Here is a 12,713-nt window from a genome sequence, read left to right as displayed (position 1 = left end):
GAAGACAAACCCCAATAAGCAGAATTCACAGGTCTTCCGTTTACAGGAGATTTGTATTTTTTGGACGCATTGTTTCGAATGGAAATGTAAAGTCATTTGGGAATTTAGAGCGATGCACCTCCTGATCAATTAAATGACGGTGTTCAGGGGCTTTTGCCCATGAGCCCATGGATTGCAGAGTCCCTGTCTAAAGAAGCATCGGCTCTTGGGGTCAGAATACGCAAGGCGGATTTCAAAGACCAGGCTCTGCAATTTTACTCACAAAAATAAGAATGCTTAATTAATAAAAGCGAGATCTATAGCCTATTCGACCGTGAAATATTACCGATTCGCCAAAGTAAACAAGGAGGTTCTATCATTGGCAATTCAGAGGAATTCCCACAAATGGTTAAGCAAAACCAAACACTTACACTATATATTCAATGAGATAATAATGTCATGCATTACTCCGGTCTCAGTTGTTATTTTACATTTTCTTCATCATTTTTTTGGAGCTTGACAGTTCTAGAGTCGCGCAGGTGTCTTGCTGGTCTGCAAATTGATGTTTAGAAATATTATTAATTGGTAATTTTATCAGTTTTATTGGCTTCTACACAAAGCATTCCTCAGGTGGGAAAAAAACCGCAGAGAACCGGAGTTACAATGTATGATCAGTCTCGATGGGCCGAAAGGCCATTTTTGCACTGTAACATTCTATGCTAGCGGACGGCCAATCTTTTATTTAGTGTTCGCTAACACCTGAATATTAGTGCTCCAGTGGTGATCGCTGATTCAGTTCTCCACGCCGACTGGGGGTGCCCGGGCCTCTCCGTTTCAAGTATAAATTATGGAGTTTACATCGTTCCGCTTAAATGTGCTGCAGCATATTAGCGATTTCAGCCTCTGTGTCTTACATATTGTCAAACAATTGTTGCGTGCCTATTTCTTTGCCCCTAATTATTTTAAATACTATTGCTGAAATACTAGGCAGGATGGCTAGATGGAAGGCGCAGAAACCAGGCTGAATAATTTTAAGTAAATAGAAATCTGACGGGTGGTTAATTACAAGTAGCAATTGTTACTAATATTTAAACATGTCGATTTCTTCGCTACAGCACAGTTACACAAATTCGTCAAGTTCCAGCTGTGCTAGAACACAGATTCGATAGGCTTTTATTTCCAAATGTAGGTAAAGCTATACACAAATGATTACCTAGATTTCAACAAAACCGTCAGTTTTGTTTTCTGCTCTGTATCGATTTTTAGCACGAACACACTGGAGGAGGAATTGGTCTTCGACGATAGCGCGGTGGATGACAAGAGCGAATCAGCAACCAGTTTATCACACGCCCGATTTTGTTTTCGGAAAAACGGTTTAATTCCCAAGCTCCCGGTGTGATTTATTTCTCGTGGACAAATATTCCCATCAATAGATAATTGCTCATTACGGCAACACTTCTTTCCCCAGTGCAAACTTTTCCCGAGATGCACGAATGAATGTCTCAGTCCTTCAAGGTGCTGCCGTTGTTCATATGAATTGCTCCAATTTAGATATGAGTTTTTAAAGTATTCACTTAGTTTGAATGTCAATTGTTGCAAAGTCCTTACTCACGGAGGCACGCAATCGAACATGCATTTCTATATCTGATTTCTCCACAGAAGTTGGAAATGCAGCCCCCGTAGAGAGCAACAGTGACTTGTAACCATTTCGGGCCTGAGCTTTTATAAGGCTTCACACAAACTAATTGGGGTCTCACAACAGGCTGATTGAAAACTGCGCGGAAGGACACATTTCTTTTCGCACTTGCCGCAAAGTGAAACATTTCAGTAGCAGATACACACTTAATCCGATCTATTTGTGATATGATTTTACGATAATTATTGTGTCTTGAATAAATAATTTATAATTGTTTGGGGAAACCTGTGACCAGAAAACAATGACTACAATAGAACCGCCCTTTCCCTGTATTCATGGGAGACACACACGCTCTCTCTCTCTCTTATGTTTTGAATTAAAATCAAACGCATACATCAGATCTTACCGCTCTTTATCTGCTCTTGTAGCGCGCCCCAGCGATAATCAGGAGCAGTAGAAACGCCAGTCCGCCTACCGTGTATCTGAAACCCGAGTAGTAACGGGACATACCCACATAATCTGTAAAATTAATATGAGCACAGATATAGGTTAAGCAAAATTGCAGTTTGTTTTTGTAAATGGGGCAGGTTATTCGTTAAACTCACAGTGCTTGGAGTAGCTCCACAATAAAGAACGGACAACATAGGATTTATTTGCATAAAGTGGATCGTCAAGACTGATGTTCCTGGCTGCAAGTCAAGAACTGCGGATAAAGGTCACAATAAAAGGCTGAGATCAGGAGGGATTTTTTCATTCACGGGGTCCGAATCTTAGGAATTCTCTACCCCAGAGGTCTATGAATGCTGAGTCTCTGAGCATATTCAAGGCTGCAGTCGGTTGGTATGGATTGGAAAGTGGATTTGATCTCGAAAGTTAATAATGATCTTACTGGATGACCAAACAGGTTCAGCAGTCCCTATGGCGAACCCGTGCATTTATTTCCTATGTCCTGTTGTATATATTTTATACATGTAAGAGAGGAATTTGTCAATAGACAAGGCTTAACTGAACATATTTGTGTGGCGACTGCCATAACCCGGTTTTACACAACATTAGGTTGAAATATATTATTAATTTAAATCTAATGTTTCCGTTGATATTTCCCATTGGATTTCCACGAACTAGCGCCACGATTACTTATATGTGCAAACTGTACATTACATCCCTCCACGAATTCAATATTTTTTGGATTCCTGTCGTCGTACCTTGCTTGGAGTCAGAAGTATTAAGGGTGGCAATAGCTGGGGTCTTGAGGGAGACATGAGATACGGAACATGTATAACTGGCGTCGCTCAGGACAGGCCGCATCTCAGACAAAGAGCTACAAACTTCATACAGTCCCTCACTGTTCTGCACTGTTCTGGTGATTATTCCGGATGCTGCTTTGACGCCATTCTTATACCAAGTGAGGGTGAAATTTTCCGGGGAAAACGCAGCTGTTTCACAAACTAGGATCAGAGGCACAGATGAATCCCATTCAGATGTCTTGGAGACCAGCTTCAATGGTGTCGGGGCCACTGCGGAACACAAATGGACAAAGTCGAGTTATTCTGGGCGATTTGGAAAAAATACATGATTCTGATTTACGTTCGATCCATTTTCTTACAATAGCATCAGTCAGAAGCTCAGCCTTCTGTCATTTTAATATTCCACATATGCTATACACACCTCATCCATATCTCTCATGAGCTTTGACATGCGGTCAATGCTATCTGTGCTATTGACGCCAAGACTTTGAATTTCTCGGCAAGCAAGTCGGACTGATTTATTAATCGGTGTTTAGTTTTCATACTCCAAAGAATTAAGCAAGTGTGCCCTGGGAGCAAGGTGGTTTGCGGATCCTGATACGCAGAGACAGTGAGGAATAATAGACGCGCTCTTGATGATAAAATGAGGGGCTTCATCAGTACCAGAATAACCCACAAGTGAAGCATGAAAATAAGTGAAATAAATTACTGACAATTGAACTTCAGGAGCTTTCAGCAACACAGATCTGCTTTAATTGGAGGTTAGTGAGGTGATTCGAACTTTAGCTTGTTGAATGTACCCGTTCCTTCGCGCTGAGCTGCACAATGGCATTGAAACCCGCAAGGAGATCATTGTGTGGATTTAACTTCAGGAATATTGAACCGCCAAGACAGTGATAGGGGCAGAAAATAAATTTGAAATGAGCATGAATAGTGTACTTATTGAAAGATGCGTATTAACATAAACCGATTTTTATTCAGTTGCATGCTGTCAACTATTATGTGTGGCCACTATCCTTCAATTGTCGTACAGATTGCCTTCATTGATTCATAGAATCATAGAATTTACAGTGCAGAAGGAGGCCATTCGGCCCATCGAGTCTGCACCGGCCCTCGGAAAGAACACTCAATTTAAGGCCACAGCTCCACCCTTTCCTCGTAACCCAGTAACCCCACCTTCGGCAGCAGCACTATGCGCTTGACATTGTATGTTTAAATAGCAATTCAAAATCGGTACGGTAAAACAGTCAAAAGATTCCGTGTACATCTGAAAAATGTATTTGATATTTACCATGCACAATTAGATGCGATCCGGTTCCATTTCTTCCAAGTAGTCCATGACGGATCACAGAGCAGTGATAGATTCCAGCGTCTCCCAATGTCGCGCCCAGCAACTGAAAGAACCCGCTCACTTTACCTTCCTGACCAAACCGTTTTCTCCTGTCTGCGCTTGAACGAAGGTATTCATTCTCACCATGCTTCCACCATAATATCCGGACCCAGGATTGTTCTTTAAAAATGGGGAATATGCAGTAGAAGGTGACGTTCCCCCCTCTGGATATAGTCACTTCTTCTGGTGCTTGAGACACACTGAAAGAAACGCGGTCCGCAGCTGTCAGAAATATAGACAAATACTGGTTAATCGCATGAGCATGAAGGTGGATGATTAAAACATAATCCAGAGGAAGTAACGTTTGCTAAATCATGAAATTGGGAAAATGAACGAGCTGCTACCTGTGTGAATAATCCCTCGGAGGATCAGACACAGAAAAAACATACTCGCTGTCATTCTTAGCAACTGATCCAACTGATGACTCGACATTAGCTGTCAGTTGTGCAACTCTTATGAATAGTTTGCGGTTTATTTTCCGCGTTAGATTCTAATGACGTTTGCCGTCCTGTGACTACGGGTTCAGAAATTAAGCGTCGTCTGTTCGGACAAAAAGAGTAAGCAGAAGGTTTGATTTTCATGGACAGACGTGACAAGTGAACAGTATTGTTTCCTGCCAGAACATAGAACATAGAACATTACAGCGCAGTACAGGTCCTTCGGCCCTCGATGTTGCGCCGACCTGTGAAACCACGCCAAAGCCCATCTACACTATTCCCTTCTCGTCCATATGTCTATCCAATGACCATCTGAATGCCCTTCGTGTTGGCGAGTCCACTGCAGTTGCAGGCAGGGCATTACATGCCCTTACTACTCTCTGAGTAAAGAACCTACCTCTGATATCTGTCCTATATCTATCTCCCCTCAATTTAAAGCTATGTCCCCTCGTGCTGGACATCACCATCCGAGGAAAAAGGCTCTCACTCTCCACCCTATCTAATCCTTTGATCATCTTGTATGCCGCAATTAAGTAACCTCTTAACCTTCTTCCCTCTAACGAAAACAGCCTTACGTCCCTCAGTCTTTCCTCATAAGTTCGTCCCTCCATACCAGGCAACATCCTGGTAAATCTTCTCTGCACCCTTTCCAATGCTTCCATGAAATGAAAATCGCTTATTGTCACGAGTAGGCCTCAATGAAGTTACTGTGAAAAGACCCTAGTCGCCACATTCCGGCGCCTGTCCGGGGAGGCTGGTACGGGAATCGAACCGTGCTGCTGGCCTGCTTGGTCTGCTTTAAAAGCCAGCGATTTAGTCTGGTGAGCTAAACCAGCCCCCTTCCTTCTCCACGTCCACATCCTTCCTATAATGCAGCAACCAGAACTGCATGCAATACTCCAAATGCGGCCGCACCAGAGTTTTGTACAACTGCAACATGACCTCATGGCTCCGAAACTCAATTCCTCTACCAATAAAAGCTAACACGCCATACACCTTCTTAACAACCCTCTCAACCTGGATGGCAACTTTCAGGGATCTATGTACATGGACACCGAGATCTCTCTGCTCATCCACACTAACAAGAATCTTACCATTAGCCCAGAACTCTGTCTTCCTGCTATTCCTTCCAAAATGAATCACCTCACACTTTTCTGCATTAAACTCCATTTTCCACCTGTCAGCCAAGCGCTGCAGCTTATCTATGTCCCTCTGTAACTTGTAACATCCTTCTGCACTGTCCACAACTCCACCGACTTTAGTGGCATCTGCAAATTTACTCACCCAACCTTCTACGCCCTCCTCCAAGTCATTTATAAAAATGACAAACAGCAGTGGCCCCAAAACAGATCCTTGTGGTACACCACTAGTAACTGGACTCAAGTCTGAACATTTCCCATCAACCAACACCCTTTGTCTTCTTCCAGCTTGCCAATTTCTGATCCAAACTGCTAAATCACCCTGAATCCCATGCCTCCGTATTTTCTGCAATAGCCTACCGTGGGGAACCTTATCAAACGCTTTACTGAAATCCATATACAACATCAACTACTTTACCCTCATCCACCTGTTTGGTCACTTTCTCAAAGAACTCAATAAGGTTTGTGAGGCACGACCTATCCTTCACAAAACCATGTTGACTATCTCTAATCAAATTATTCCTTTCCAGGTGATTGTACATCTTATATCTTATAAACCTTTCCAATACTTTTCCCACAACAGAAGTAAGGCTCGCTGGTCTATAGTTACCGGGGTTGTCTCTACTCCCCTTCTTGAACAAGGGGATAACATTTGCTATCCTCCAGTCTTCTGGCACTATTCCTGTAGACAAAGATGACTTAAAGATCAAAGCCAAAGGCTCAGCAATCCCCTCCCTAGCTTCCCAGAGAATCCTAGGATAAATCCCATCCGGCCCAGGGGTCTTATCTACTTTAACACTTTCCAGAATCGCTAACACCGCCTCCTTACGAACCTCAAGCCCTTCTAGTCTAGTAGCCTGTATCTCAGTATTCTCCTCGACAATTCTCCTCGACAACATTGTCTTTTTCCTGTGTGAATACTGACGAAAAGTATTCATTTAGCACCTCTCCTATCTCCTCGGACTCCACGCACAACTTCCCACTACTGTCCTTGACTGGCCCTACTCTTACCCTAGTCATTCTTTTATTCCTGACATATCTATAGAAAGATTTAGGGTTATCCTTAATTCTACCTGCCAAAGACTTCTCATGTCCCCTCCTGGCTCTTCTTAGCTCTCTCTTTAGATCCTTCCTAGCTAACATGTAACTCTCGAGCGCCCTAACTGAACCTTCACATCTCATCTTTACATAAGCCTCCTTCTTCCTCTTGACAAGTGTTTCAACTGCTTTAGTAAACCATGGTTCCCTTGCTCGACTACTTCCTCCCTGCCTGACAGGTCATACTTATCAAGGACACGCAGTAGCTGTTCCTTGAACATGCTCCACATTTCCATTGTGCCCATCCCCCTGCAGTGTTCCTCTTCATCCGATGCATCCTAAGTCTTGCCTCATCGCATCATAATTGCCTTTCCCCAAGATATAACTCTTGCCCTGCGGTATATACCTATCCCTTTCCATCACTAAAGTAAACATAATCGAATTGTGGTCACTATCACCAAAGTGCTCACCTACCTCCAAATCTAAAACCTGTCCTCGTTCATTACCCAGTACCAAATCCAATACGGCCTCGCCTCTCGTTGGCCTATCTACATATTGCGTCAGGAAACCCTCCTGCACACATTGGATAAAAGCTGACCCATCTAAAGTACTCGAACTATAGTGTTTCCAGTCAACATTTGGAAAGTTAAAGTCCCCTTTAACAACTACCCTATTACTTTCGCTCCTATCCAGAATCATCTTTGCAATCCTTTCCTCTACATCTCTGAAACTTTTCGGAGGCCTATAGAAAACCCCTAACAGGGTGACCTCTCCTTTCCTGTTTCTAACCTCAGCCCATACTACCTCAGTAGACGAGTCCTCATCAAACGTCCTTTCTGCCACCGTAATACTGTCCTTGGCTAACAATGCCACTACTCCCCCTCTCTTACCACCTTCCCTGAGCTTCCTGAAATATCTAAACCCCGGCACCTGCAACAACCATTCCTGTCCCTGCTCTATCCATGTCTCCAAAATGGCCATAACATCGAAGTCCCAGGTACCAAGCCATGCCGCACGTTCGCCCACCTTATTCCGGATGCTCCTGGCATTGAAGTAGACGCACTTTAAACCATCTTCCTTCCTGTCTGTACACTCCTGCAACTTTGAAACCTTACTCATGACCTCACTACTCTCAACCTCCTGTATGCTGGAGCTACAATTCAGGTTCCCAATCCCCTGCTTAACTAGTTTAAACCCTCCCGAAGAGCATTAGCAAACCTCCCCCCCCCCCCCTCCCCCCCAGGACATTAGTACCCCTCTGGTCCAGGTGTGGACCATCCCGTTTGTAGAGTTCCCACCTACCCCAGAATGAGCCCCAATTATCCAGGAATCTGAAACCCTTCTTCCTGTACCATCCCTGTAGCCATGTGTTCATGTGCTCTCTCTCCCTATTCCTCGTCTCGTCAGCACGTGGCACGGGTAACAACCCAGAGATAATAACTCTGTTTGTCCTAGATCTAAGTTTCCACCCTAGCTCCCTGAATTCCTGCCTTACATCCCTATCCCTTTTCCTTCCTATGTCGTTGGTACCTATGTGGACCACGACTTGGGGCTGCTCCCTCTCCCCGTTAAGGATCCCAAAGCCACGATCCGAGACATCTCGGACCCTGGCACCTGCCAGGTAACTGCAGTCAAAGCATGCTGGATAATGAGGGGGGAAGTGTAGGAGAAAACTGATTCGGTTGGCCTTAGTAAAGGTTACAGAGAGGTTGAGAACAAGAGAAAGAGATGGTGCATCATGGTTCCAGGTAAAGATACCGTAAGTTCATGGCAAATAAACATGAAACATCGAAGACACACTAAGGCTATTCATTTATATGTGCCGTCCGAAAATGAGCCATCACGCCGAAGCTCACGTTGGAGCTCTTGGTCCGTAACCCCGCGGGTTACAATGTTTTAAATGTATATCCAAGTGCTTTTTGAACTGAGATTGTTTTTTGTTGTATGTATTGCCTTTTCGAGCAGTGCCAATACTTTGAATCTATGCACCGTGCTGATTGACTTATCTGCTCGGGGAAATAGCTCCTTCATATACATTCGAAAAAAGCCCTCATAATTTTCCACATATCAATCGAAATGTAACTCAGTCTCATCCGTTACTAAGAAACCAACACCAGCCTGGTTTTCATCACAGTTGAAATTCTCAATTCCTGATAACACTTAAGTAAATCGCCACTGCATCTTCTTTACTAGATCGCATCCTTGGTGTATGTATTAACCAGAACTCTGACTTAGGCCTAACTAGTGTTTAGTACAGTTCTAACATTACCTCCTTATCCTTGTACTTGCTTCCTGGCCTAACAAAGCAAAGTATCCCATATACATCTTAACTACTTTATCTACCCAACCTGCTACTTTTACCAATCCGTGGACACGCATTCGATTATTCGTTTACACCTCTCAATGTCCTATCATTTATTCTGTATTCCCTTGCCTTGTCTCCCCCTCCCCAAATACATTAACGCATATATCTCCAGACTGAATGCCATCTGTCACCTTTAGAATATAAGACATAGGAGCAGAATTAGGCCACTTGGCCCATTGAGTCTGCTCCGCCATTCAATCATGGCTGATATTTTCCCATCTCCATTCTCCTGCCTTCTCCCCATAACCCCTGATCCCCTTAGTAATCAAGAACCTATCTATCTCTGTCTTAATGATATTCAGTAAATTGGCCTCCACAGCCTTCTGCGGCAAATAGTTCCACAGATTCACCACCCTCTGCTGAAGAAATTCCCCCTCATCTCTGTTTTAAAGGATCGTCCCTTTAGCCTGAGATTGTGTCCTCTGCTTCTTGTTTTTCCTACAAATGGAAACATCCTCTCCATGTCCACTCAACGAGTACAGACCCAGAGTCCTCAAACGTTCCTCATACGACCTTTCTCCCACCTAACCAATCCACTGATATATTCCTGACGCCTACAGTGCCCTTTCTTGCGACCAACACGAGAAACTATTTATGTAATCGGAAAACCTATTATCATGCCTGAAAAACACTTGATTATTGACATTTACCACAAAAAGCAAGGGACCCTGTGGAATCCGTCTGCAAAACACACAAAAGTCACTTGTTACCAATTACTCTTTCCTACTAATCTAATTTTGGCCCCAACTTGCTACTTGCCCTTGGATCCTCAGGGGCTCTTATTTTACTGACCAGTCTGCCAAAGGCCTTGCTAAAATCCATGTCGACTAGATTAAACGTGTCACCCTCATTGATTTATTTGAGGAGGTAGCAAGGAGAACCAATCAGTTTAGTCAGGCACATCCTTCCTTTTGTATGTCACGGGGTTCTCATTGATTATTAAGGGCATTTTTTATTGAAGATTTATACAATTGTCAGATTTTTTTCAGTAAATTACCCCCCCCCCCCCCCCCCCACTCCAGCCACGGTTAGTCTGTCTTGTCTGTAATTACTAGCTCTATCCTTCCCCCTTTTTAAACAATGAGACAATTTTAGTAGTCCGCTGGCACCAGGGCTGTAACCAAATAGAGTTGAAGGTGATACCCGGAGTTCGCATTATTTCCAACCTTGATTCTCTGAGCAGTCCGGCATACATTTCTTCCGGGCTTAGCTATCTATCCACTTTCAAAGATAACACTGCTTATAGCATCCAATATTTCGCACTCTTCCTCCTTAACTACACGTCGATATAAACCCTACCTTTTGTAAAGACAACTGAAAAATATTAATTGAGACTCATGTTCTGGTCTTCGGCCACAACACTGTTTTTGTTCTCTTGTCTGTCTCATTCCGAAGTTATCTGTGTGTTCATAACGCCTTTTTCGGGTTTCCTAAATAATACGCGTCAATATTTTGCATGCCCTCTTATTACTTATTTAATTTCCTTTTATCTTTCACTCAGGCATTATCCACACTCTTCCCGGCTTTCTGCAGTACAGACCTTTCCATAAGTGACATCACTTATTTCGCCTTATCCTGCACTGTGTGCTCTTTGACATCGGGAGAACGGGATGATGTGGGAGACCTACATCTGGGAGTCATTTTTTTAATGGGAATGTAGTTGTTTTGAATCATTTGTAACTCCTCCGTGAATGCATCCTACAGCTCAAACACCTATTTACATTCAGTAAGCTGTTTCCAGTCCACCTTTTTCAAATGGGCCTTTCCCAGATGTGAAGCTTTCACTCTTGGTCGATCTTGCACCTTTTCCATAACGACCCAAATCTAATTGTGGTTACCACTGCCAAACCTTTCACCCACTGACATTCATTTCACCTGCCCGATTTATTTCATAAAATTAATTCCAAATCTACCATTTTCTATTTGGCGTTTGCACCTTACTGTCTTAAATTAAGGTGGATCTTCAGGATGCGGTTTAAGAATTCTGCACCCTCGGGACTTCCGGTGGCGACCATGGAGTGAGTGGTAGAACATTTGGTGGCTCCCAGTGAAGGTGGATTTTGTTCGTCCTTCCACACCCGTATAGTGGGCTTTCTGAGGTCAAAAGGTGTGCGAATGTCCAGGGAAGGTAATACTACTCTGGTGAGTCTGATGCATGGATCAGAGGATGTGAAGTGCTACGAGAAATAGAGTGCAGCTGGAACAGGAAAGGTTTTGTGGTGCGCCACATGTCAAGATGGCGGAGGGCAAGGGGGCAGCATTGTCCACCCAGAGGCGACAGAACAGCTAGTGGAGTTTTTCAATGGCAAATTCCAGCAACAGAGGAGAGAGGCTTTGGAACAGAGCTAAGATGATGCAGCTGCTCAGAGCTGTGACTGAGAGAGTGGAGCAGAGACGAGAGGCTCAGGGCCTGGCGATTCAGAAGGTGGAGGAGAGAGTGGGGGAGCATGAGCAGCAGGTGGTCTCATTGGAAACAGTGTTGGAGTTGGTTTTGGACAGCCAGAAAAGACTGAGAGAGAAATTGGAGGATCTGGGAACATGAGGATTGTCAGGATGCCTGAGGACATTGAGAGAGTGGAGGCCACCAGGTATGTGGCGAGTATGCTGGAGATGTTGTGGGGAGTGGGGCCTTCGACCGACCCCCTGAATTGGATCCAATGCACAGCAGGAGGCTGCAGTTGGGGAGCCGCTGAGGGCGAAGGTGGTGTGGTTGCATCAATTCTTTGACAAAGAAAAGATCTTGAAATGGGCGAGACAGGCCTGGAAATGCACCTCGGAAGGAAGTGAGCTGCGGGTCAACCAGGAATTGGGTGCAGAGCTGGAAAATAAGAGGGCCGGGTTCAGCCAGATATAGGCTGCCGTCTTTATGACAATGATGGTGTTTGTTTTTTTATACCCTGCCCACTCCTGGGTGACACATCAGAAACAGGAGTATGATTTTGACTCGCCAGAGGAGGTGATGAACTTTATGAGGAACTGTGGACTGGGAGGAGCATGAGGACATTGAACTTTGGAGAGGAATTTTGTGTTAATTGTAAAGTGTATGGGGTGGGTAGTCTGTGGTGGGTTTCGACAGGGAGCAGCGATGGTGAGTGTGCCATTTGTTTTCTTTATTTGTTTGGTGGTTGGGTGGGGGAGGGGTGGGCTGGAGGGGTGAGTGGAAGTTCGAGGCCTTGGGTGGGGACCACCATGCTAGCTGGGCGGGCTAGTAAATGAGAGTGATGTGGGGGGTTTCCAGGATGAAGGCGTGGGGAGGGGTTGGTTCTTTATTTGGGGGTGGAGGGGGGAGGTGAGGGGGGAGGTTTGCTGACATGGGAGTGGTTGGTGTGGTGCAGTTGGGAAGGGAGAGATGGAGGCGGACATCTGAGGGCAGGCCTGGAGAGGCGCGTGACGGGAGGGGGGGGGCTCAAAAAGAGGTATGGCTGATTGGCAGGTTAGGTGTGCAGGAGTTCCCTGAGCCGTCTGGTCACGTAGAACGTGTG

General features: G+C 44.6%; 1 protein-coding gene across 1 annotated transcript in view; it reads right to left on the bottom strand.

Moving 5' to 3' along the window:
* Nucleotides 1-487: 487 nt before the first annotated feature.
* The window catches only part of LOC119970895 (tyrosine-protein phosphatase non-receptor type substrate 1-like), a 36,781-nt gene continuing 24,555 nt past the window's right edge, over nt 488-12,713 (bottom strand). Inside the window, exons 2-5 of the mRNA XM_038806004.1 lie at nt 4,154-4,474; nt 2,821-3,132; nt 2,022-2,134; nt 488-531 (exon numbers count right to left, since the gene is read on the bottom strand). Of these exons, the coding sequence (XP_038661932.1) occupies nt 2,028-2,134; nt 2,821-3,132; nt 4,154-4,474 (740 nt within the window). The 3' untranslated portion in view covers nt 488-531; nt 2,022-2,027. The remainder of the gene's footprint in view (nt 532-2,021; nt 2,135-2,820; nt 3,133-4,153; nt 4,475-12,713) is intronic.

This window comes from Scyliorhinus canicula, chromosome 9 (assembly GCF_902713615.1).
Source record: "Scyliorhinus canicula chromosome 9, sScyCan1.1, whole genome shotgun sequence".
Taxonomy (NCBI): Eukaryota; Metazoa; Chordata; class Chondrichthyes; order Carcharhiniformes; family Scyliorhinidae; genus Scyliorhinus; species Scyliorhinus canicula.
The sequence above is the reverse complement of the archived record's forward strand: the minus strand, read 5'-3'. Positions and strand labels throughout refer to the sequence as shown.